The following is a 23,683-nucleotide window of genomic DNA, read 5'->3' on the forward strand; positions in this document are numbered from 1 at the left end:
TAAATCAAGTCATTAAAAGGTTTTATCAGCTAGTAAATATATATGATCATTCATATTTTTATAGCTTATTATTGAGGAATCTCTTGACCTTACTGTCAATAAGTAATAATTCTTATTTATTTACTCACATACATTCGTAAACATTAGTACGAATACTATGTGGAGATTGTAAATTTAAAAAGTAACGTGATACTATTAAATTAATAATGCAAATTACAGTACAGTTACATAAAATATTAAAATTTTAATAGTTTCATACGTTTATGAAATCAAATTAATGCTATTGCATATACTCGATATGATATGCACGTACATTAATCTTTTTATGCTGAGATATTTTTTTATGATCGCTTGTATGTCTGCGATTTCGTATTGAAATTGATTAATTTATCGATACTTGTTTACATTTACTGCGACTATTTTTTTATGCTAAGAATTTTATGTATTAGAATAAACTATTAAGATCAATTATGAGTTATTATAGTCAATTGAATAGAAAAAATAATTAAATATGTACAGCAGCTTTATGCGGATGTGTTGGAAGAGGTATGACATGAAACTTATGTTTTCAATTAGCGCAGGAATTTAAATAAAATTCAGCAAAAAAATGTTTTCAGTTTTTTCCGCTTGATGGGAAGAAATTCGGTAAATTCTTTGATATCTCTAAAGCTGATATATATTTGCTATCATATACTTTCATTTTGTGGGTAAAAAATAGTTAAATTTTTTTTTTGTTTCAAAAAGAAATCTATTTGTTCAAAAACCAGTCAAACAGATTTGCGGTTTCAAAAATTCTGTGTAAAATACCGATGGAGGAAAACGGAGTCCTCCTTTTACCGACTGATAGTCATGTGGACAGCAAATGGTCACCCTGACAGCCGAGTTGGCGAGAAACTGGCGTCCAACTAACAGCAGCAATTAGACGCCAAGTTGGCCGCAAAAGTTGGTACTGAGTTTCTGAGAAAGTTGGTGGCAAAAGTTGGCTGCAAAAGTTGCCTTCAATTTTCTCAGAAACTTGCTTTCGAATTGCGACTCTTCCCTGATGTCAACTTTCTGAGAAAATTGGCGGTAACTTGTAGCCAAAAGTTGCAAAAGCTAGAGTTGTCGACAAATTGTCGTCAAGTTGGTCGCAAACTGATGAATACCAACTTTTTGACCAGCAACTGGTGCTATCAGGGCAGACTGGCGTAGGTAAGTCAGGTTATTTATTATGCCGATTGATAACAATATCGGTGCCGGACAATAAACTCATACCGGTAAGGAAACTCTCTGTTTTTAGCGGTAACAAAAAATATTTATGAAAGGTAAAGTATATCTGTCTATACTATTGAATAAAAACACTGCAATTTCTGATAATTTACCAATCAGATAAAATTTTATTCAAATAAAAAAAAAAACAATACAAAATTTGATGACTAAGCAGTCGACAATCCATTCCGCTTACTATTATTATTATCTTGAATTTTAACAGCCTGGAGATCGGGTTTTGGAAATTCACATTTATCCGAGTCTGTGCAGGGATCATCTGATAGCGGTTGTGGATAGGGAATGACGGGTTGATGATACAGTACGATCGGAGGATTTTGCGGAGAATCAGCAGTAATTCCAGTTGAATGAAAAGTTGCGATGGGAACGGGTGTAGATTCTAACTCACTGACATATTGCATCGCTGGCGGTTGAAGATCCCTTCTTATCGTAAGGCACTTGCCTTGTATCAGGTAACAGTAAGACATTCCCAGGACCGGATTTCCCTGGTACGGTTTTGCTAGATCACGATCTACTGACAGATGGGAAGTCAATCCGATAAATGTGTATTTTAGTGGAAATTCACTCTCTATTCCATGCTGTAATGACATTTTCGAAAAACGGAATACCATTAATTTAAATGAAATATTTTTACTATTTTATTTTTATCATTCACTCAACAGTCTTTGTATGAAAAAGTAATAGTACGTCTGACGCTTATGATATATGTACTAAAATGGATCAAGTATAACCATAAAACGGTTATATCGGTTGATAGACATTACAGAAACATAAAAATAAATTTGTCGAAAAAAAAAATATATATATACGTATATACATACAACAGCACGATAGGTATAATAATAAAAAATAAATGTTAAAATATATCGAGGTTCATAAAAAAATATAATAAAAATATAGTAAGCTCTCACTAGCTGTTCAAGACTATTTTTATCGCCGATATTACTCTCATTTTTATTTTCTATCATAATTTTATATATACAGGGGAGTAAATTTTACCTCAAGATATGAATTCTCAAAGGTCACTCAAGAAAATCGAAAATCCCGAATTTCTAAAGCAATCTCTTTTAAAAATTCGCATAGGAATGCAGCATAAACTCCTATACTGTCAAAAATTTTGGTGTGAAAATTACACCAAAAATTCGGTGTTAAATTTAGGCGTGTGAATTTAAAATTTTTACACCGCCAAACGTGTAAATTTATAATTCATGATAATTTTGCGTTAAGAAGAAAAATTTAAACACAGTTTAAAAATTTGTGTTAAATTTAACACAAATCACATGTCCCAAACGGTCCACTCAATTTTTTGGGTTAATTTAACACATTATTCTTGTGTCAAACAATAATACGGATTTAAAAATTGTTGAGATCAGACAACACATTAAACTTTAGTTAAATTTACACTTGATGGTGTCAAATAATTTACACAAAATATTTAACCATTTAATTTTTATACAAGAACAAAAAATTTTAAACTGTGTATCTAAATAAAATTAATGTAGTTTTTAATTAAATACATAGTTAAAAATATTCAATGATCGTTTGTTGCTCGTTAATTTAAATTACGAGTAACACGGAATGGTGTCAAAAAGTAGATTACACCGTAGAAAAATTACACGGATGGAAAATTCACACCGAGAAAATTTCTCACCGTAATTTCACGCTACACGGCCGTGTAAAGTTCTCTGGGTCCATTTTTACACCGAAATTTTTTACAGTGTACACAGTAAAAATGGATTCGTCAAAATTAACACATACCGTGTGTAAAACGAACGTTTTACACTTATTTATATGTTACTTTGACATGTTGTGAGTGTTAAAAAAAGTTACACACGTATACGTTAAAAATAAAAATTTTCCAACAATTCTTTTGTGATGGTCGACATTATTTTTAACATATTCTGTGTGTTGATTTGATAGTAATATATAAAAAGTGTTACTTTCGAATAAAATGACATTTTTGTGTGCTAAAAAATCAATCGATTGCGACAGTTCAAACAAGATAAATACTGTGTGTTAAATTAACACACAAAAGTGTTAAAAATTCAACACTCAGAATTTTAACATATGTTTTTTTTTACACTTTGACGATTCGTTTTTTCTGTGTACATGGCGTTTTCGAATGGGTTTTCTATGTAAGAATTCAGAAATTCATAGTTTTCTGCACACTCCCATAGAAAATCTATTTCTTATAGGTTGTCAATGAATTCCGTAAAATTCCACGCCTACCATTTTGTTATAATAACAATAATAATAAATATATATTTACATAAACTTGAACACTTGTGCAATAAGTCTTAGCCGTTGAATTAAACGTACCGGTTGGACTGGTAACGAAATTTACGAGTTGGCGAATCTAAACAACTTTAATTCACGACACGACAACTTGGGTAATTAAACCGCTTGAAAATGAGTATAGCTTTAATAGTAGTTAAAGTAGTAGTAGTAATATCACTATAAAGTCGTCGAGGGTAGCGAGTAGTTTAACGAAAACTCCTCGGCTTAAGATTATTGTCATGACCAGAAATTAAAAGAAAACAAAATTTAATTAATATTTTTATCATTCACTCCCGAGTCCGTTTCAATGTCATTAAAATTTGAATAATTATTAATAAAAATACATACTAGAGTATTAATTAACCAAGTTTTGTAATTAGTTAAATTATTGTGCTGTTTGAATGAATACATAAATTTTTCAAGGAGTTCTTATTGAATTTTCAGTCGAATTGATAAATCAATACGATGCTTCAAGTACATTAATTGTTCCGTTAACTTTTAACGACGTGCTTAAAAAGGACGTAAACGTTAAATGTTTGTTCGATTAAAAGTTCTGGCTAATTTTTAGTTGATTGGCATCACCAAACATACTTTCGAATAACACTCAACTTTATTCATCAAGAGCTTTAATTTAGTCTGAGTATAAAACGTGTTTATAGAACCGGGTAATGTGTAAATGTGAGGAAATGGATACCTTGTCTAAAGCAGATGTCATTATCAGAAAAGCCGCAGGACTTTGTTGGAAACGTTCACGTCTTGTTATTGGTACAACAGAACCTCGTTCTATGTCTTCACTCCCTCCAGAAGATGAAAAGGATAAAAAATCTTCACGCCGGAGACGTACAGTCTCGAATGGGTCCCCAATCAAATCACCGGAAATTTCGAGTTTTTCGGCGTTATTTACACTACGGGCCACTGCATTATCTATTACGAGCTGGTTTTAATTTTAAGTTAGTGTTAAGTTCTTATTATTGACTGCCCTAATTACTGACACATTCATTTTTTTTTGTGACAGACACTTGAAATGTACGACATTTAGCGCCTATAGCCGGCAGCTAAAAATAGTAGGTAAGATACAGCTGGTAAAAAAGATACCTAATCGTTCTAATAGTGACGTCATCATCGGATCAAAAAATACTTTTTGGTTACATGTGCAATAGCAAACGACCAAAAAATATCGAAGTAACTTAACCCGTTGAGGACACATGGGGTCCAACGGACCCCAGTCAAATTTCAATGCTATTTTAAGTCTACAAAGACCCTTAGGGAATAGATATTTCTTTTGCATAGTTTGCATAGGAGTACTATTTCTTTATTACAAGAATGATCGAAATTCGTGACTTCGATCTTCAAAATAAATATACTTTTTTCAAACTTCATCAGAAATTAATTTTTTTCTCGAAAAAATATTGTTTTTTGAATAAAACGCCGTTGGATTTTTTTTGATATTTTGAAAATTAAAATTTGTAATACTATTTTTATAAAAAAAGTCCAATTTCGTAAGTTTTTTTTTCTTAACAATATTTAAGTATTTTAAAATCATAAAAAGATTAAAACAATCATAAGATTATTTAACGAGAATATAAAATTAAAGTTTCGCACCGGTTTCAAGTCGATACATAGCGCAGAACACAAATGAGAACTGTTTTCCTGCGTGGGGTCCGCTGGACCCCGTGTGTCCTCAACGTTATTTTTTCGATGTGTGTCCTCAACGGGTTAACGAGCCATCTTGTGACAAAATTTATCATCATTTTAATTCGTCCACTTACCGACTTCTCTCTAATTTTCAACAAATACTCAAAACAATCTTACCAAATAAATAAACGCGGATTTATAATCTGCCATTTATAGGCACTAAATGTAGTAAATTTCAAATATCTGTCACAAAAACTAATGTATTTATCTAGTACAATCGAGTCTAAGACGCTCGCACTCGATAGATAAACTACTATTTTATACCAAAGGTCTGTCACAATTTTTCAGCAAATAAATTTTTTAATCGACTCTTCATTTGATTATTGACGAATGAGGCAGGGGGCAAAATGGGTCAGACACTTTTTGCTGTCAAAAATGGGCATAGGGCTAAAGTGAATATCGAGGGGCAATTTGGGCCTTAGAAAATTTCTAAAAAAAATTTTTCAATCTTAAAAATTAAATTTTGTGACTTTTGTTAATTTTGAAAATTTTTTTAGACGAATCCATTTTACCCCACAACTAAATTTTTTTTTGGCAGGGTCGTACTTCTATCGAGTGTGTACTTATTAGGGAACAGAAAAAATAAAATTGTAAATAAACAGAAATTTTTTCTCGGAGGTCCATTTTGCCCTAAAATTTGGAAAACTAGATTTTGAGAAAAAACAGTGAACTTGAATTTGTCAATTACTAGGTCATAGATATCATTGAAAGTGATATATTTTTATTTTTACTTTTATGAGATTTAGTGTAATAATTTGAAAAATTAAATTAACTATCAAATATGATTAATGATTTGACTTAATTATTATTATTAAGTTTAAAAAATTATTAAGACAAAACAAGATGAAATGTAATTAAGGTTAACCCTCAAAGTGACTCTAATTGAAACATTTATCTCAATTTTAAAATAAAGTTCAACGAAGGGGATATTATGAAGCCTTCAAGATTTTTAATAAAATTATTTAAATATGAGCTGTTTTAAAACTCTCCAAGTGAGCTGTTCATAATAAAATAAAAATAAATTACTCTCACAGTTCTAATTCATCAGGCCTTCATTGAACTTTTTTCTGTTTTTATAGAAAACTAAAAAGTCAAAATAAGCGGAAAGGAAACAACAAAAATTATTAAATAAATTGCAATACTTTTTGACGAATGAGATTCTGAGAAAACTTGTGCCAAGAAACTGGACATGATAAAATAAAATGAAAAAGGTAAAGGTGAAGGTATCTCTTATATCACTTCTTAATGAATTCTCCACATAGAATGAAACCCACGGGATGATAGAGATACAAAAACATTCTATTACTTTGTCTACAATCTTCCAAGTATAAATGTTAGTATATATATTTATGTGTGTGTGTGTATAATAAAAATTGCGAAAAATTGTGAAGGTAATAAAAGAATCCCTTGAGTATATACAATTGCAACAGATGGAAACGATTGAATTCATTCAATTCACTCTCTTTCAATTTAAAACTTTAAAAATAAAAACATAAAAAGTTTCAGAATATCAGTAAATAGAAAAAGAAGGGCAAGATGAACCGTTTGAAATTCTTTATAAATTAAAATTATGGGGGTCAAAATGGGCATCCAGTATTTTTTTAAACTGTGCGTCAGAACAACGCAGACTAAACAGAAAAAAATATTGTGTTAAAATCAACACAATCTGTATGTTAGAAACGGTCCACACAATATTTGTGTTATTTTTCAGTACAGACTGTTTGTGTTGAATTTAAACACAAAATTTGTGTTAAAATTTCAACACACAATTCGAGTGATATGAGAAGTAACTTCAACACTTTTTAAATGTTAATGGCGACACAAAAAAAAATGTTAACTTTTACATTTTATTTTTGTACCATGAATTATTTTTAGATTATCAAAAGTGTCAACAATTATTATTTAACATTTAACTATTTTGTGATAGTAAACATGATCCTAAAGTTAGCAGACAGTTAACAATTTTTCAATTTTTTTATCAACAAATCAATTACGAAAAAAAAATAAAAAATAAAAATGTGCGCACGTAGAAAAGTAAAAAAGCCACAGATGCAATTTTTTAAATATTTTTTTTTTTTTTTAAACTATACGAATCATGAACTTTGTCAACTTTATTTTTTCATGTCTAATTGAAAATAAATAAAATCAATGTCACAAAAATAATAACTAACCAAGCAAAACTGATGCTTAATGGCGCTTCCCGCGTGAATAGAAGAAAGACATTTTTTTAACACAATTCAACTGTCGCTTCAACACTTTTTTTGTGTTGATTTTAAAGTAACACTTAATAAATGTTGATAATATCGATTTTTGTACTAGGTAACACTTTTAAAGTGTTGAATAGTAGATCCATTAAAAATTTTAAAGTAACACAAAGAATTGTGTTGATTTGACACAAAAAATTTAACACAGACCGTTTTTAACACAGATACACAATATTTTTTACTGTGCATCAGGCAATAGGCCCACCCAAAATTAGTCTTAAATGTTTTTATCAAATAATTTAACTTATATTTTCAAAATTCATAACTAATGTAGGGGTGTGCGAATACTCGAAACTTCGAATGATTCAAAGTTCGAAAGATTTGAATAGTTCGGAAGATTCGAATAGTTCGAAATTTTTCCGAATCTTCGGTAAATAATATTATTGCATCTGAGAAATTTAGTATTTATGGCTTTATTAAATTGAAAAACTATTATATTATTATATTTGTATCTGAAAATAGTCCATATGATCATAAATTTAATGAACGTGAGATTTATAAAAGTCCGAAATCGCCCGAACTATTCGAATCATTCGAACTATTCGATATTCAACTCGAATCTAACTATTCGATTCGCACACCCCTAAATTAATGACATCTTTTATATTGATAAGATCGAACCGAAGTCTTGTTATTGAAAAAAATATTTACTTTAATTTTTTTTCGGTAACTTATTTTGTCCCATAATTAAAATTTTTTTAATTTTTATAGCTGACCGTAAGAAGTTATTGTGGACCGAAAGTTAAATAAAAAAAAAAAACCTCACACGAGATTTTCTTTGGACTCCCATTTCACCCTTTTTTCTTTTTCTGAAGAAATAAAAATAAAGGAAACGTAATAAAATAATTACAGAATATCCAGTTCCAGTGGCTAGCTTAGCCTGTGTCATTACAGTGGCAATTGTGAAAATGTGTGGATTTACAGAGTACATCGCCATTTCTTTAATATGAAAAAGGGCATCTGCGATAGACAATCTACCCTCAATGTCGGTGTTGACGATGCGAACTCTACGCCCGGATTTACCAGTAATCACTTCGTCGGGTACGTAACCATTTTCCCCAGTGCTGTTGCGGAGAACGCACAAAGCAACTACCACTTTTGTTGTCGGAGGTTTCAGTAAATTTACTACCTTCAATTTGAATAATTAAACTCATTGTATTGAACAATTATTTAGTTTTTTCCAACTTAATTTACTAATTATTCGCTGATTATAAAAACAATTAGCAGAAAACATGACACCTGCATAAATCCAGCAGCAGCAGCAACTCCGCATTTATGTCGCGATCCTCCGGTTAATCCAATTCGGTCTTTCGTTACTGTACCGCCGGTATCATAAGTCAACCCCTTGGCCACAATCATGAGTGTTTCTGCAATTCCATCAGCCTCCATTGGTTCATAAGTAAGAAAGATTATTCTACCGCGGTGTCGTGGTATCACTGAAGCTGCGCGATTAACTGTCGCAAAAAGTGGATATTCGTGCAAGAGTGTTTCTTCGTCGCTTACAACTTGCATTAGAATACGTGTCTCGTTGAATAATTCAGCTATGTACTCCTCTACGCGATGCGGCGTCATTCGCTCTGGATCAGCTCCACCTTATTTTTAAATATTTATTAATCGCGTCACAGATGCCATCAGGGCGTATTCTGACAAAGGATACTACGAAAAAGTATCAGGGCGGATAAAAAATTTTTTTTTCCTCTAATCGACGTACGTTTTTATCTGCAGCCATAAAAATTGTGAAACAGGAGAGTGGGGCAAAATGAGAAACCATTTTTCAACAAAAAAAATTTTTCTACGCCCTCTACTATTACACTGTGAAAAATTTTTGGACCCGGTGTAGTGTAAATGTCTCGGTGTAAAAATTTTGGTGTGAAAATTACACGAAATTCGGTGTTAAATTTAGGCGGTGAATTTAAAAATTTTACACCGCCAAACGTGTAAATTTGTAATTCATGATAATTTTCCGTTAAGAAGAAAAATTTAAACACAGGTGAAAAATTTGTGTTAAATTTAACAGAAATCACATGTCCCGAATGGTCCACTCAATTTTTTGGGTTAATTTAACACATTATTCTTGTGTCAAACAATAATACGGGTTTAAAAATTGTTGAGATCAGACAACACATTAAACTTTAGTTAAATTTACACTTGATGGTGTCAAATAATTTACACAAAATATTTAACCATTGAATTTTTATACAAGAACAAAAAATTTTAAACTGTGTATCTAAATAAAATTAATGTAGTTTTTAATTAAATACATAGTTAAAAATATTCAATGATCGTTTGTTGCTCGTTAATTTAAATTACGAGTAACGAGGAATGGTGTAAAAAAAGTTGATTACACCGTAGAAAAATTACACGGATGGAAAATTTACACCGACAAAATTTCACACTACCCAGCCGTGTAAAGTTTTCTGGGTCAATTTTTACACCGAAATTTTTTACAGTGTATACTATTTTAAATTTTAGCAAACACAAAAAAAACTTTTTTTTGTCAAAATTCTAGTTGCCCCACTACTCAGGTGAGCAAATTACCCCAATTATCGTCTAAAATCTATAAATAAATTTACAAAAACAATTTTTTTTGTTTGTTTAAAAATAGTGTCTAATTTTACCCCGCTCTCCTCTAAAAGGATCATGAAGTCAAAAAATTTTCAAAATTTGTATTTTACTATTCTTACACTTACGGATCAAATGTATATTGATTAGAGTAAAAAAGAAAATATTTTATACGCCCTAGTGTGAAAAAATTAAACTCAATTATTTTCTAAAACTAATGACTCCCGAAATACATTTTGATTACCATCAAAACTACTAATATAATTACTATAATTATTTTCAAATTGTTGATAACAAAGCATCGGACTGTTAACTTCCTCCAACGTCCTCTCTTTACTTTGATAAAATTTTTTTTCCAGTATCCAATTCACCATACTCCTAACACTGTCATCAATACATATATTTTTATCCGGATCTTCATGGGTATGATAACCGCAATTACTCCTTATTTCTATTCCCTCAACGTAATTATACTCATCTAAACACACAATGTCAAAAGTATCGCCAATTACCGTCGCCAAAATATTCTTCTTGTCCAAATTTCTCACATAAATATATTTAACCCCCAAATTGTTCAACATTTTGCAAATACTAGTCTTGAATTTTCCCAAGACTTGAGTACCCGCCAGCCATTTGATTCCATACGTGTTGTAATAATGATCAAAATTTATCCGTTCCACGTCTGGTAACTTTTCATATCTTCCATAGGACTTAAAGACACACGATTTTTGATAAACGATTTTCCCGTCGATGTCCAAACCGCAGATACTGAGTTCTTTGATGACAAATCGCTGAGATTTATCTCGATGACCAGCGAAATCGGTGACAATGTAAACAATATCTTTGGGCGATTGCACCATAAATGAATTTTTCTCCACTAGCCAATTAGCCATCGCAAGTGCGTTGTCATGCGCACAGTAACTGTATATCCTGTCATGATATTTGCAAGTCGTCGTCACGATTTCTTCGGCATCAAAACCCAAATCTCTCAAACATTTGATATTATTGTCAAAATTTTGACCCATAAAATTGCTCAGTAGTCCGATTTTTTCGTAATCTCGTACGTACACGGAATTTTGAAATGTTTTTTGTCGAAATAAACTCTTTATGTAATCCCGCAGTGAACTGAGTGTTGAATGACCGACAAATTTTTTAATACCGTATTTATTATAAAAGTAATCATATTCATTTTTTCTCGGGGATAAATCTGTCGTCGGGTGTTTTGTTATTATTATTTTATCGGTTTTTATTTTCCTCAAGTATACATTACAGCGGCAAAATTCTTTTATTATGAAATTACTACTGGAATAGTATCCAGTAAAGTCAATAATTACTTTCATTTTTTTTTCTCCTTGATTATATTTTTCACTCGCGGTCTAATATAAGCGGAAATAAAATAAATTATTGAGCGATTTTAAAAATATTACTCATCAATTTAAATGAGTAATCAATAGTCGGTTTAAAATTTATTTTTTTTTCTCAGAAAATTAAATTGATAGAACATAAATACTTATTTTTATTCCTTGCAATATATAAGATTGGGTTCGGAAATTTACTTTTCTCTCCATGTGAATGTCAATGATATTAAAAGAAATAAATTCTTTTTTATTAAACTCATATGTGACGAAATTACGTAGGCAACAGTTTAGCTCCACGTGTTGACTGGAATCATTAGTAGGACATTGAGACCCGGGTGAAAAATTTTTTCGTTATTGACTTTATTTATTTAAAATACTTTTTTTTAAATTGACGTCGATTATTGGATACCGTCTATGACTTGAATTTTTTTTTAACCCCAAAGAAACGGGGGAGTAAAAAAATTAAGTGAAGAATTATGGGGGAAGGGGGAAAAGGGTTATATAAGTTTGCCGTCTCGATTCTCAATTAGGACGAAAAGATGGACGTACTTTTTGTTAGTGTTTGTCTCCTTTATCGTCACTATTACTGAAGGAAGGGTTTCTCGACGCAGAGCAGCTCCACCCTTGAGACCCTATATAGTCGTAGAAGAGAAACTCCATCGTTTAGCTCCCCATTTTTCTCAACTCATCCTAAAAAAATTTCTTCACTTCTCCCCATCATTTTCCGTCTTATCCCTACGACCCACCCCCGCTACTTTGAGCCCTCATCCAAGTGTGCCGGTACTCGAAAAGTTTATCGCGCAAACACCTCCGACCAGCCTGACACGGAAAAAGAGAACGTGTGCTAAGGAGTGGCAGGGGAAGAAGAAGAAGAAGAAGAGGATTGATCTTTTTCCTTCTCTACTCTCCAACTTCGATTCGTTCTATTTGTTTAGTTTTTTTTTCCACCCATTTTTTCTCCACTTGAAGACTTACCGATATCCCTGGCGACGTATCTTCCGCTCTCGAGTGCACAGGCTAGTTTGACGATACCCTCAAGGTTTTTGCTGCTGATGGGACTCCAGACGCCCAACTGATACGCTTTGTTACAATAATCTCCGCTGATTTCTCTTTCTTCTAGTGGCTTTAGTTTTTAAATAAAGACAAATTTAGGCGAGCATACAACGATATTTCTAAAGTGTCCGTTGTAGGACACTTAGAAATTAATTAATTTTTTTTTATAAAAGTTAAACAATTAATTGGCAAATGAAAAATGACAACTTGAAGTCAATTCATTTTTTACTTTTTTTTTTTTTAACTTTTCTTACTCCGTAAAAATTTTGATTTCCCGAAATTTTTTAAAATTTAGATATCTGTCAAAGGGATTTTCGAAAAAAAACATGTCAAATTATATTTTTAAAAAATGTAAATAAATTTTTTATTGTCATTAAATGATTTCAATTTTTTTTCACCCCTGTCACTAAAAAAATTACTTTAATCACGACATAGAAAATCTTTATCACGACTTATTAATCAGTTATATCACGTATAAAAAAATATTACGAGTATCGTCGAAAAATAATTGACCTTTTTGTTCGGATAAAAATAATTTTAATGTCACCGGAAATACCCAGGAAAAGTACAAATCAATTTGTGCCTAAAATATATTTTTTTTATTTTTTAAATGCAACTCGATTGATCACAAGATAAAATTAAAAAAATTAAATGATTAATTAAATCAAGTGAATTTACTTCCCTCAATCGAAGTTACACTGAAAAAAATAATCGGTAGCCGCTACCGATTATTTCGGTAGCAGTTACCAAAATAATCGGTAGCTGCTACCCACTAATTTTCTGTAACAGCTACCCATTGAAATCGGTAGCAGCTACCAAAAAAAATCAGTAACTGCAACCGAAATTATCGGTAGCGGCTACCGATTAATTTTTGGTAACAGCTACCGAAAAAAAATCGGTAACTGCAACCGAAATTATTGGTAGCGGCTACCGAAAAATAATCTGTAGCGGCTACCGATTAATTTTTGGTAACAGCTACCGATTAATTTTCGGTAACAGCTACCGTAACAAAATCGGTAGCGGCTACCGATTGCCAATCAGTAGCTGCTACCGATTAATTTTTGGTAACAGCTACCGATTAATTTTCGGTAGCAGCTACGGCAAAAAAATCGGTAGCGGCTACCGAAAAATAATCTGTAGCGGCTACCGATTGCCAATCAGTAGCTGCTACCGATTATTTGTTTCAGTGTACATAAATGTAAAAAGCTAAATAATTTTTGAGTTTGACAAAAAAAATAGTTGACGACATTGGATTAATTAGGTCGCTCGACATTGAAGAGTCCCCGAGAGAGAACGAACAAGGAACGCAAGGTATTTGGTAGCTTGCAGTCACGTTTGAGAGAGTAGAGGTCACGTTACTTCCCGTCCTACGCGTGACTTAACCCTCGGGCTTTAAAGTTACCCTACGAAACTAAACTTACTCAACGCAGAACCTACACATTTATATACACGTATACATCCATATATATATGTATATAATACAAAAATCTATATGTATACACATACTTGAGTAACTGAATATGCCGCCGCGTATATGTAATACAAGAGCAGCACGGGGTAGTAATGCAGTAGCATAAGACGAGTATAAGGTTTAGCAAAAGACGCAAATGCTATTATAGCCTTAGGAAATGAGAAAAATGGTTCTTTTGGAAACGAGACACAAAGGAAAGATGCTCGGGATAACGAGTCAAGGAGTTATAGTTTGGTTCTTTGATATTATACAAGAATGAACATTTAATTACTTTCCTCAAAGTTCTTTTTCGATAAATATTTTACTATTATGATTTTTTAAATTCATTTATAGTATAGGTGATTAAAAAGTTTCATTTTGCGGTAAATTTCAAGTAAAATTAAATTTTTTTTTAATAAAAATTGTAAAATAGGCATTAGGGGTGAGCGAATAATGTTCGCATGTAATCGAATGCTGCACTCAAAATTTGAATTATCCCGCCAAACTGTGAAATATTATGATCCTGAAGTTAACCGACGTCTAGTAATTTTATGATTTTTTTAAAAACGATAAATTTAAAAAAAAAAATAAACTAAAAATATACACAGGTAGAAAATTTTAAAAACTATAAGTGCAATTTTTTTAAATATTTTTTTAAAAATAATTTATCGCTCAGAAAAAATCCAAAAATTATTCGACGTCGGCTAACTTCAGTATCATTGAAATATTTATAATTTTTGAATTATCTGAGTATACACCGCAAAAAATTTTGAGTAAATTCGGATTTTATTTACATCCGAATTCATTTCGTTACTCGGAGTTCCGGAGTTTTTAAAAAAATCGCTCTGCAGACCGAGTAAATAGAGAGTTCGCTTTTTCAGCAGAGTAATCTGGATTTTATCTCGATCTGCATTCACTCCGGTTCAGAGTTTTAATATTAAAATACTCTTTTTACACGGAAAAAAAAATAGTAGTGGCTACTCGCTGGGATAGTACTGAGTACTATCCCGGACAGTATTGGATATAGTCTAAATAGTAGTGGATACAGCCTAGATAGCATACAGTACTGTCTGAAATTTTTTTTTACAGAAAGTACTCAGTACTATCCCAGAGAGTTACCACTACTATTTTTTTTTCCGTGTAGGAGTGAATTTTACTCCAAGGAGATTGAATAAATAGATAATCATCCGCGACGCATTTACTTCACATTCACTCTGGATTTGCTCCGCGTATATGATAAATTGTAAACCATTTAATCACAATTAAAGTTGGTATGGATCGTAAATATAATTGACAAATTTTGAATGATTAAAAAATTTCGATTTATTGGACAAAGAGACAAAATCATAATAATAATAAAAAAAAAATAATGTTAGAAGATGAATAAAGAGTAATGAGAAGTGGACGAGTAATGGAAGCTTAAGTGGATACTTACTACATAGAGACCCTCGAGGGCGCCAAGAAGAGTGACCAATTCAACGTTTTCAAAGCGCGCGTCAGGGAGAATAACTATCATGGGATATCTCACGCCTGCTTCCACTGCTCTGTCGTCATATAAAACCATCATTTTTTTTACATTTAGTTTTTTCATACTGTTGTTATGTTCAGTTGTGAATGTAATTTATTTAAAAATAAGATTTGAAATTTTTATTTTAAATTAATCCATAAATTGATTTTAAAAATAATTTATGTACTTTAACAAGAAAGCACCACTTGTTTTGCTGTATTTTTTTCCATTTTATTTTTTTTGCTTGTATATTTGCACTCACTTGACTGTTGTGCCGCGTGTGCGAAATTACTGCTGTATAGAGGCGTAAAGTGAGAGCACATAAATGTTATTTACAGGCCTAGTATATATACATATATTTATTTACTTACTATGAGGTAAGAAAATAGAACGAGTTAAAAAATATATAATAGGAAATTTTTGAAGACATCACTTCATACTTTTTCTATTTTAATAATTTTTTTTTTTGTTACTAAATCACACTTTTGTCGACAAAAGCTCTCAGTGATGATTATTAATACTTAGGGCGATATTTTTCGTTGTGATTCACTATTCTAGTGACGTAAATTCAGCTTCAAGCGATTTACAAAAATACATTGCAACGATTATGACAAATAAAATTTAAGCGTGTGGAAGCAAATCTATATTTTTAACTTCCCGCTAAGAAAATTGCAAATTTTCAAAAAAGGGAAGTTATTGGTTTCGGTCCGATTTTCGAAAATCGAGTTTTCATCAGATGTCGACGTTTTGAGGTCCTAGGAAACTATTCTGACTATTCCCGGATGGACGTCCGTGTGTGTGTGTGTGTGTGTGTGTGAACTTTTTTTTGTCCGACGATATCTTTGGAACGGATGAACCGATTTGAACGTACTTGCACAGTAAAAAATATTGTGTAAAATCAACACAGTTTGTGTGTTAAAAACGGTTGACACAAAATTTGTGTTGAAATTTCGACACAAACTTTGTGTAACCCCTTTTTAACACAAAGATTATGTTGAAATATCGCCACAAGAGGGCGCAAAAATTCCACAGTAACACACAAAATGTGTTAATAAAGAGTGTATAACACATTTTTTATGTTACAATGAGTGACACAAACTTTGTGTTAGTTTAACACAAACCGTTTTCGACACAAATACACAATATTTTTTACTGTGTGGTGGCGATCGAAAGAGCTCACCAAAACTTAGTCTTGATTAGATTTTGGGGTAAATCGATCATGTAGTTTACAAGTTATACAAAGAATAAGAATTAAAAATTGTTTTTTATTTTAGTTTTTTATTGATTTCTCAGAAACGACTTATACGATCAACTTCAAAATCTAATCAGCTCTAGAACTCAATAAAACACGTCGATTGCCGCCTCAATCATCAAAATCAGATAATTCGTTCGAGAGTTATCGCGGGAGAAAGAAATGGTAAAAAACAGTTTTTTGCGAATATCTTCGAAAGAACTGAACCAAACAATTTCAAAATTTTATCAGCTCTAGAACTCAATAAAATACGCCAATTGCCGCCGCAACCATCAAAATCGGTCAATTCATTCCTGAGATATCGTTGGAGAAAGAAATGCTAAAATCGTTTTTTTTTTAAAACAATGGCATACTAAAGTATTTTCGAGCTCGAAGAGCTCGAAAATGTATCCACAACAATGTTTTCGAGCTCGAGGAGCTCGAAAACAGCGGGAAGTTTTGGGGCTGGCCCGCAGGGTCAACCGATAGACAGATTTTTTTTTTATGAAAAAGCTTTTAAAATTTGTTCTATAATAGAAATTTTAAATTTTGTAGTTCGATGATTTGCCTCAATTGGTCAATATAAATTACAGATCTAAGATTTGTACACTGTAAAAAATTCTTGGACCCGGTGTAGTGTAAATGTCCCGGTGTAAAAATTTTGGTGGGAAATTACACCAAATTCGGTGTTAAATTTAGGCGGTGAATTTAAAATTTTGACACCGCCAAACGTGGAAATTTATAATTCATGATAGTTTTGCGTTAAGAAGAAAAATTTAAACACAGTTTAAAAATTTGTGTTAAATTTAACAGAAATCACATGTCCCGAATGGTCCACTCAATTTTTTGGGTTAATTTAACACATTATTCTTGTGTCAAACAATAATACGGGTTTAAAAATTGTTGAGATCAGACAACACATTAAACTTTAGTTAAATTTACACTTGATGGTGTCAAATAATTTACACTAAATATTTAACCATGGAATTTTTATACAAGAACAAAAAATTTTAAACTGTGTATCTAAATAAAATTAATGTAGTTTTTAATTAAATACATAGTTAAAAATATTCAATGATCGTTCGTTGCTCGTTAATTAAAATTACGAGTGACACGAAATGGTGTAAAAATAGTAGATTACACCGTAGAAAAATTACACAAATGGAAAATTTACACCGAGAAAATTTCACACTACCCGGCCGTGTAAAGTTTTCTGGGTCCATTTTTACACCAAAATTTTTTACAGTGCAGGAGTTATCAAACTGATAAAATAAAAAAACTTAATTAAAAAATGAACCGTAAAAATTTTGGACTTGGTTAATGTTAGCTTAGAATTGAATGAATAAAAGTTTAAAAAAGAAAAAAAATAATAGCTGTCTGAAACAGATAAGCCACAGTAAATTACATTTTATTTTTTTATTATTTTCAGTAGCGTCCGAATGGTATTTTTTTATGTTATTTTCCCTTTATTCCGAGCTACACTTAAATCCCCGTAGGGTTGGATCTTGACGTGATTACCTTTGGATTCCTCTGGTGGCGGCTTCACCGAAACTCCGTAGGTCGTGATAGTCAGCGTTGAGAACGCCAGTTGGGCTGTAGATGAATCGTCTGGCCGGCAGATTAATGGGTAATACCACTGGCGTACAAACTTTACCAAGTGCGCTGTCAATTTTAGCTGCTGCATACAGGACTGTCTTGAAAGGCTCAGGCTCATTAAATCCGGGTGGCCAGTAGCTGGACACCAGGATTATTCCATCGCAGTCTGTGCTCTGGACATTCGGCTCGATCTTAACATTACACGGCATCCATCTACGATTCAATATAAGCTATGATTGATGATTTATTATTTCTAATGGTTGTTGTAATGCATCACAGCTACTGGTCATCATTAATTCCTGATACTATCAATCATATGTGTGTTCTATTGCCCATAAATTTCAGCACTCCCACTCATTATAAGCTCGTTATTCATATTTATTATATTAATTATATTTTCTCCTGATAATTTGTCAAAATTAACAATCATTGCTATCGTACCCAAAATTTTATTTTCTTTCCGCCCCAAAGATAATTTAGATCTAATGACATCTGATTAAATCAACGTCATCTAATTTTTTAATTTTATATGAAAACGCTGTAAAAAAAGTTGGGAGTGAATGCGGATTTTAAAGTTCCGGAGTTTGAAAAAAATCACTTCACATACGGAGTAAATAGGGAGTTTGCTTTTTTAGCTGAGTGATTTCGGAGTGATCTGAATTTTATTCCAATCTGCATTTACTTCGATTCGGAGTTTTAAATTTGATATTAAAATGAACATCTTTTAGGAGTGAATTCCCCCTGAAGCGGATTTTCAATATTAAATTAAACTTCGGAGTAAATTTCCCTCCAAGGGAAGTAAATAAATAAACACTCCGCATTCACTCCGAATTTACTCCGCTAATTTTTTACAGTGTATTCATATCAATAGATCTATTAAGATCTACTAGAATTAGAGTAGATCTCCATAAATCCGAAATATTTTAAATTTCCCGCTAGGAAAATTGCAAATTTTTTAAAAAATGGAAGTTATTGGTTTTGGTGCAATTTTCAAAAATCGAGTTTTCATCAGATGTCGACATTTTGAGGTCCTACACTGTTAAAGATAATTTGAAAATTACAATACAAAAGGAATTGAATTTTCATAACTAGATATTTGAATTGTATTTTCAATTTAAAAAGTTTTAAATTTAATATACGTAATTTAATAATCAAGCTGGTATTCAAAATTAAGAAAAAAAATATGAATTTTAATAAACGTACTTAAAATTTATACTTGATTTTTAAATTTTCAAAGCAAGTATTGAAAATTATAAAACATATATTGAATTTTAAAAATTCTATTTGAAATTTCATAATACTTGTTTGAAAATTAAAAAAAAAAGTATTTAAAAATCCAAAGTGTTAATTTAAAAATTCAAAAACGTGTATTTTAAATTCTATATGAAATTAGTGATGAAATTTCAAGCACAAATGTATGTGTTTATTGCGTTACATACAATCTTTGAAAATTCAAACAATTGTTTTTACAGTGTAGGAAGCTATTCTGACTATTCCCGGATGGATGTCCGTGTGTATGTGTGCGTGCATGCGTGTGTGTGTGTAAACTTTTTTTGTCCAACGATATCTTTGGAACGAATGAACCGATTTGAACGTACTCGGTGGCAATCGAAAGGGCTCGTCAAAACTTAGAATTGATTAGACTTTGGAGTAGATCGGTCATGTAGTTTACGAGTTATACGACGAATAAAAATAAAAAATTTGTTTTGTTTTTGGTTTTTTGCGTATAACTTATAAACCACTTGCCCGATTCATCTCAAAATGTAATCAGTTTCAAATCTTGTTGAGCCCTTTCGATTGTCACCAAGAACGTTCAAATCGGTTCATTCCATCCAAAGATATCGTTGGACAAAAATTATAATTTTTCAGTGAAGATATGTTTTACCGGCCTAACAAATTTTGGAGCTAAAAAATTTACAGGTAATATTGCTTACGAGCTCCCCGAGCTCGAAAACAGTGAGATGTTTTGGGGCTGATCAGGGTCAGACGGTTTTCAGATTTTTTCACCCGAAGCGATCTATGAAAATTGATGAATAACACCGGCACACAAAAAAAAAAAAGTTGTCTGTACTTGGGACGCGCCACATATATTCCCATGTAATTTGACCCGCTGAACCCGAATTTGAGGTCCGTTTGGCCCCTACACCCTAGGATTTTGAGAAAACTGTAAAAAACCGAAAAAAAACGGGAAAATTGGGGGTTTTGGTGATTGAAAAATTTTTTCAGATTCTAACTATGCATGATTTTCATGTATTTCGATCTGCTTTATACTTATCTGAAGTGTACTCAGACCAGCAGCCATTAAAAGTCTAAGTAAATCCCGAAAAACCCTTGAAAATTGCGAAAAAAAACAAAAAATTCCCAATATTGTGATAAAAAAAAAATGTATTGAGCTAAATAAATGATGATTTTCATGTAGGTTTATCGACGACATATAAATCTCCAACTTTTATAACTCAGACGTCTCGAAAACATCAAACAAATGTGCAAAAAACCCCGAAAACTGGAAAAAAATCAAATGTAATATAATAAAAATCGAGTTATTATTCAAAATAAATAAAAAAAATCATATCATTCGATCTGTGGTGCATAAAAAAAAAGTATTTCGTCTTAAGACTTAAAAAAAATTAATTTTTTCGGAAAATATCATTAAAACCCTTTGGATTTGAATTTTAATTCGTTCTCCGCTTATATCTCACCCTTTTATCTTCAAACTTCCTGCATAAAGGGTTTCTCTTTCGTTTCCACTCTTCTTCGGGTGAATCTCTCTTCAGAGTCCAACAATGATCTGCCATCATATTTACATCCCACGTTCCTTGATATCGTTTTTCCATCACACTAATGTCTTGATGGAATCTCTCACCTTGCTCTTCACTAAAATCACCAAGATTTTCAGGAAAGTGTGAAAGATGAGAATGTAAATAGTGCAATTTTGTATTCATTAAGCAACCTAAAGTATTATAGTTGTATAACAACTCGTCAACTAAAGTTGCGTAGTTATCACTTTTCGTATTCCCTAAAAATTGCTGTGATACTTCCTTAAAACTTCCCCAAGCTGCTCTCTCAATCTCGTTCATCTCATATTCAAGATTAGCATCCTGGAATAGAGTCCGAATTTGGGGTCCATCAAAAATTCCTTCTTTTAATTTAGCGTCACTTATAGCTGGAAATTTTTCGCCCAAGTACTTAAAACAGTTTCCATCTTTATCCAGAGCTTTGACAAATTGCTTCATAAGGCCAAGCTTGATATGAAGTGGGGGCAGCAAGTACATCATTGTTGGACTCTGAAGAGAGATTTACCCGAAGAAGAGTGGAAACGAAAGAGAAACCCTTTATGCAGGAAGTTTAAAGATAAAAGGGTGAGATATAAGCGGAGAACGAATTAAAATTCAAATCCAAAGGGTTTTAATGATATTTTCCGAAAAAATTAATTTTTTTTAAGTCTTAAGACGAAATACTTTTTTTTTATGCACCACAGATCGAATGATATGATTTTTTTTATTTATTTTGAATAATAACTCGATTTTTATTATATTACATTTGATTTTTTTCCAGTTTTCGGGGTTTTTTGCACATTTGTTTGATGTTTTCGAGACGTCTGAGTTATAAAAGTTGGAGATTTATATGTCGTCGATAAACCTACATGAAAATCATCATTTATTTAGCTCAATACATTTTTTTTTTATCACAATATTGGGAATTTTTTGTTTTTTTTCGCAATTTTCAAGGGTTTTTCGGGATTTACTTAGACTTTTAATGGCTGCTGGTCTGAGTACACTTCAGATAAGTATAAAGCAGATCGAAATACATGAAAATCATGCATAGTTAGAATCTGAAAAAATTTTTCAATCACCAAAACCCCCAATTTTCCCGTTTTTTTTCGGTTTTTTACAGTTTTCTCAAAATCCTAGGGTGTAGGGGCCAAACGGACCTCAAATTCGGGTTCAGCGGGTCAAATTACATGGGAATATATGTGGCGCGTCCCAAGTACAGACAACTTTTTTTTTTTTGTGTGCCGGTGTAATTAATATCTCGCAGAATTAACATTTTTTTTTTTTCAAACAAACATCACTCAATTTTTTTTAATGGACTTTTTACCAAAAAAATCAAATTATCACTTTTTGATATTCATGTAAATATGACGTCCCTTTTTATAATTAAAAACAGACAAATGGCGAATGTGTGCTATTAAAATTTTCATCTACACTTTTTTTTATTTGTATTATTCTTTATCCTATGGGACAAAATTATTTTAAATTTCGTGGACGTGATGGTAGATTGCCGACCAAAAAAGCCACCACGTTCATTTGATGCATTTGCAGGGTTCTCTCAGTGCCGTCTGTATCAGTGTGTACGTGCGTATGTGCAAAAAAATAAATGTACAAAAAAACATATAAAAAACCCTGTATACATATAAAGCAGAGCATCATATATGGATGCGTATATATACCGGTATTAAATAAAAAGAAAAAAATGATAAATGATTGAATAAAAATAATTGCATAAGCTATCACCGTTTTACGATTAGTTTTTTTTATATTTTTTTTATATATTTATTTATACGTCGTGTCCGTTCAAATATAAAAGCAATTATCTATCAGCCGTAATCGTTTAACGTGACTGAGATAAATATTAAAAAAATGAGTTTATAAAATTGACTAAAAAAAGTATAAAATGAAATTCAACAAACTAGTTTGTGATTTACGATTAATCATACAATCAATCAGGATTAAGGATTAATGGGTTGTATGAGGAAAAAATAAAAAAAGGTAATTTCGTTTTAGTGTCAAGTCTTATGTCAAAATACTAACGTCAGTGGCAGCATCAGGAGCCAGAGATTTTATACCTTAAGAGCTTTTCTGACGTTTTTTTTCCTAACTCTGACGTCTTGTAAGATATGGAAAAAGATAAAGGAAAAGGTTCTAACCCTTGGTGAATATGTTTGGCGATCACGTAAATATAATCTCTGTCTTTGAAAAGAGTCAAAAAAATAGTAAGGAAAGAAAAAGTTAAGTACTTACCGTGAATCCACAGACATCTTGATAAATTAGACCGCAAGCTTCTTGTTTTTTTAAATTATTAAATTATTTCACAGACTTTTTATCACTAATTATTATTTTTATCTTCAGTTCAGTTATGATTGAAGATTTTCATTAGCATTTAGGTTAATGGAAAATTATTTAAATATTTGAATTATTTTTTTTGTTACTATGGTAACAAATGAACATTAATTAGAAAGTTTTATTCTCCAGTGATAATTGAATTACGACGATGACGAAATCGAAGAAAAAAAAAGTGATCTGACAACCGGAATAAGAAGCAGATTTCAAAAATTTTTGAACTTCCATAAAAATTATGATCCTGAAGTCAGCAGACAATTAAGAATTTTCAGATTTTTTTTCAACAGATTAATTACAAAAAAAG

General features: G+C 31.5%; 1 protein-coding gene across 1 annotated transcript; it reads right to left on the bottom strand.

Moving 5' to 3' along the window:
• Positions 1 to 1,415: 1,415 nt before the first annotated feature.
• On the bottom strand, positions 1,416 to 23,483 carry LOC130677016 (putative aminopeptidase W07G4.4). The gene is made up of 8 exons (XM_057483534.1): positions 23,281 to 23,483; positions 18,182 to 18,472; positions 15,361 to 15,469; positions 12,398 to 12,545; positions 8,742 to 9,094; positions 8,353 to 8,631; positions 4,238 to 4,477; positions 1,416 to 1,844 (listed from the first exon to the last, which is right to left on the bottom strand). The coding sequence occupies exons 1-8, from the start codon at positions 23,295 to 23,297 to the stop codon at positions 1,416 to 1,418; spliced, it is 1,866 nt and encodes a 621-aa protein (XP_057339517.1). The 5' UTR covers positions 23,298 to 23,483.
• Between the last annotated feature and the right edge of the window lie 200 nt (positions 23,484 to 23,683).

The sequence above is a fragment of the Microplitis mediator genome, chromosome 11 (assembly GCF_029852145.1).
Source record: "Microplitis mediator isolate UGA2020A chromosome 11, iyMicMedi2.1, whole genome shotgun sequence".
Lineage (NCBI taxonomy): Eukaryota > Metazoa > Arthropoda > Insecta > Hymenoptera > Braconidae > Microplitis > Microplitis mediator.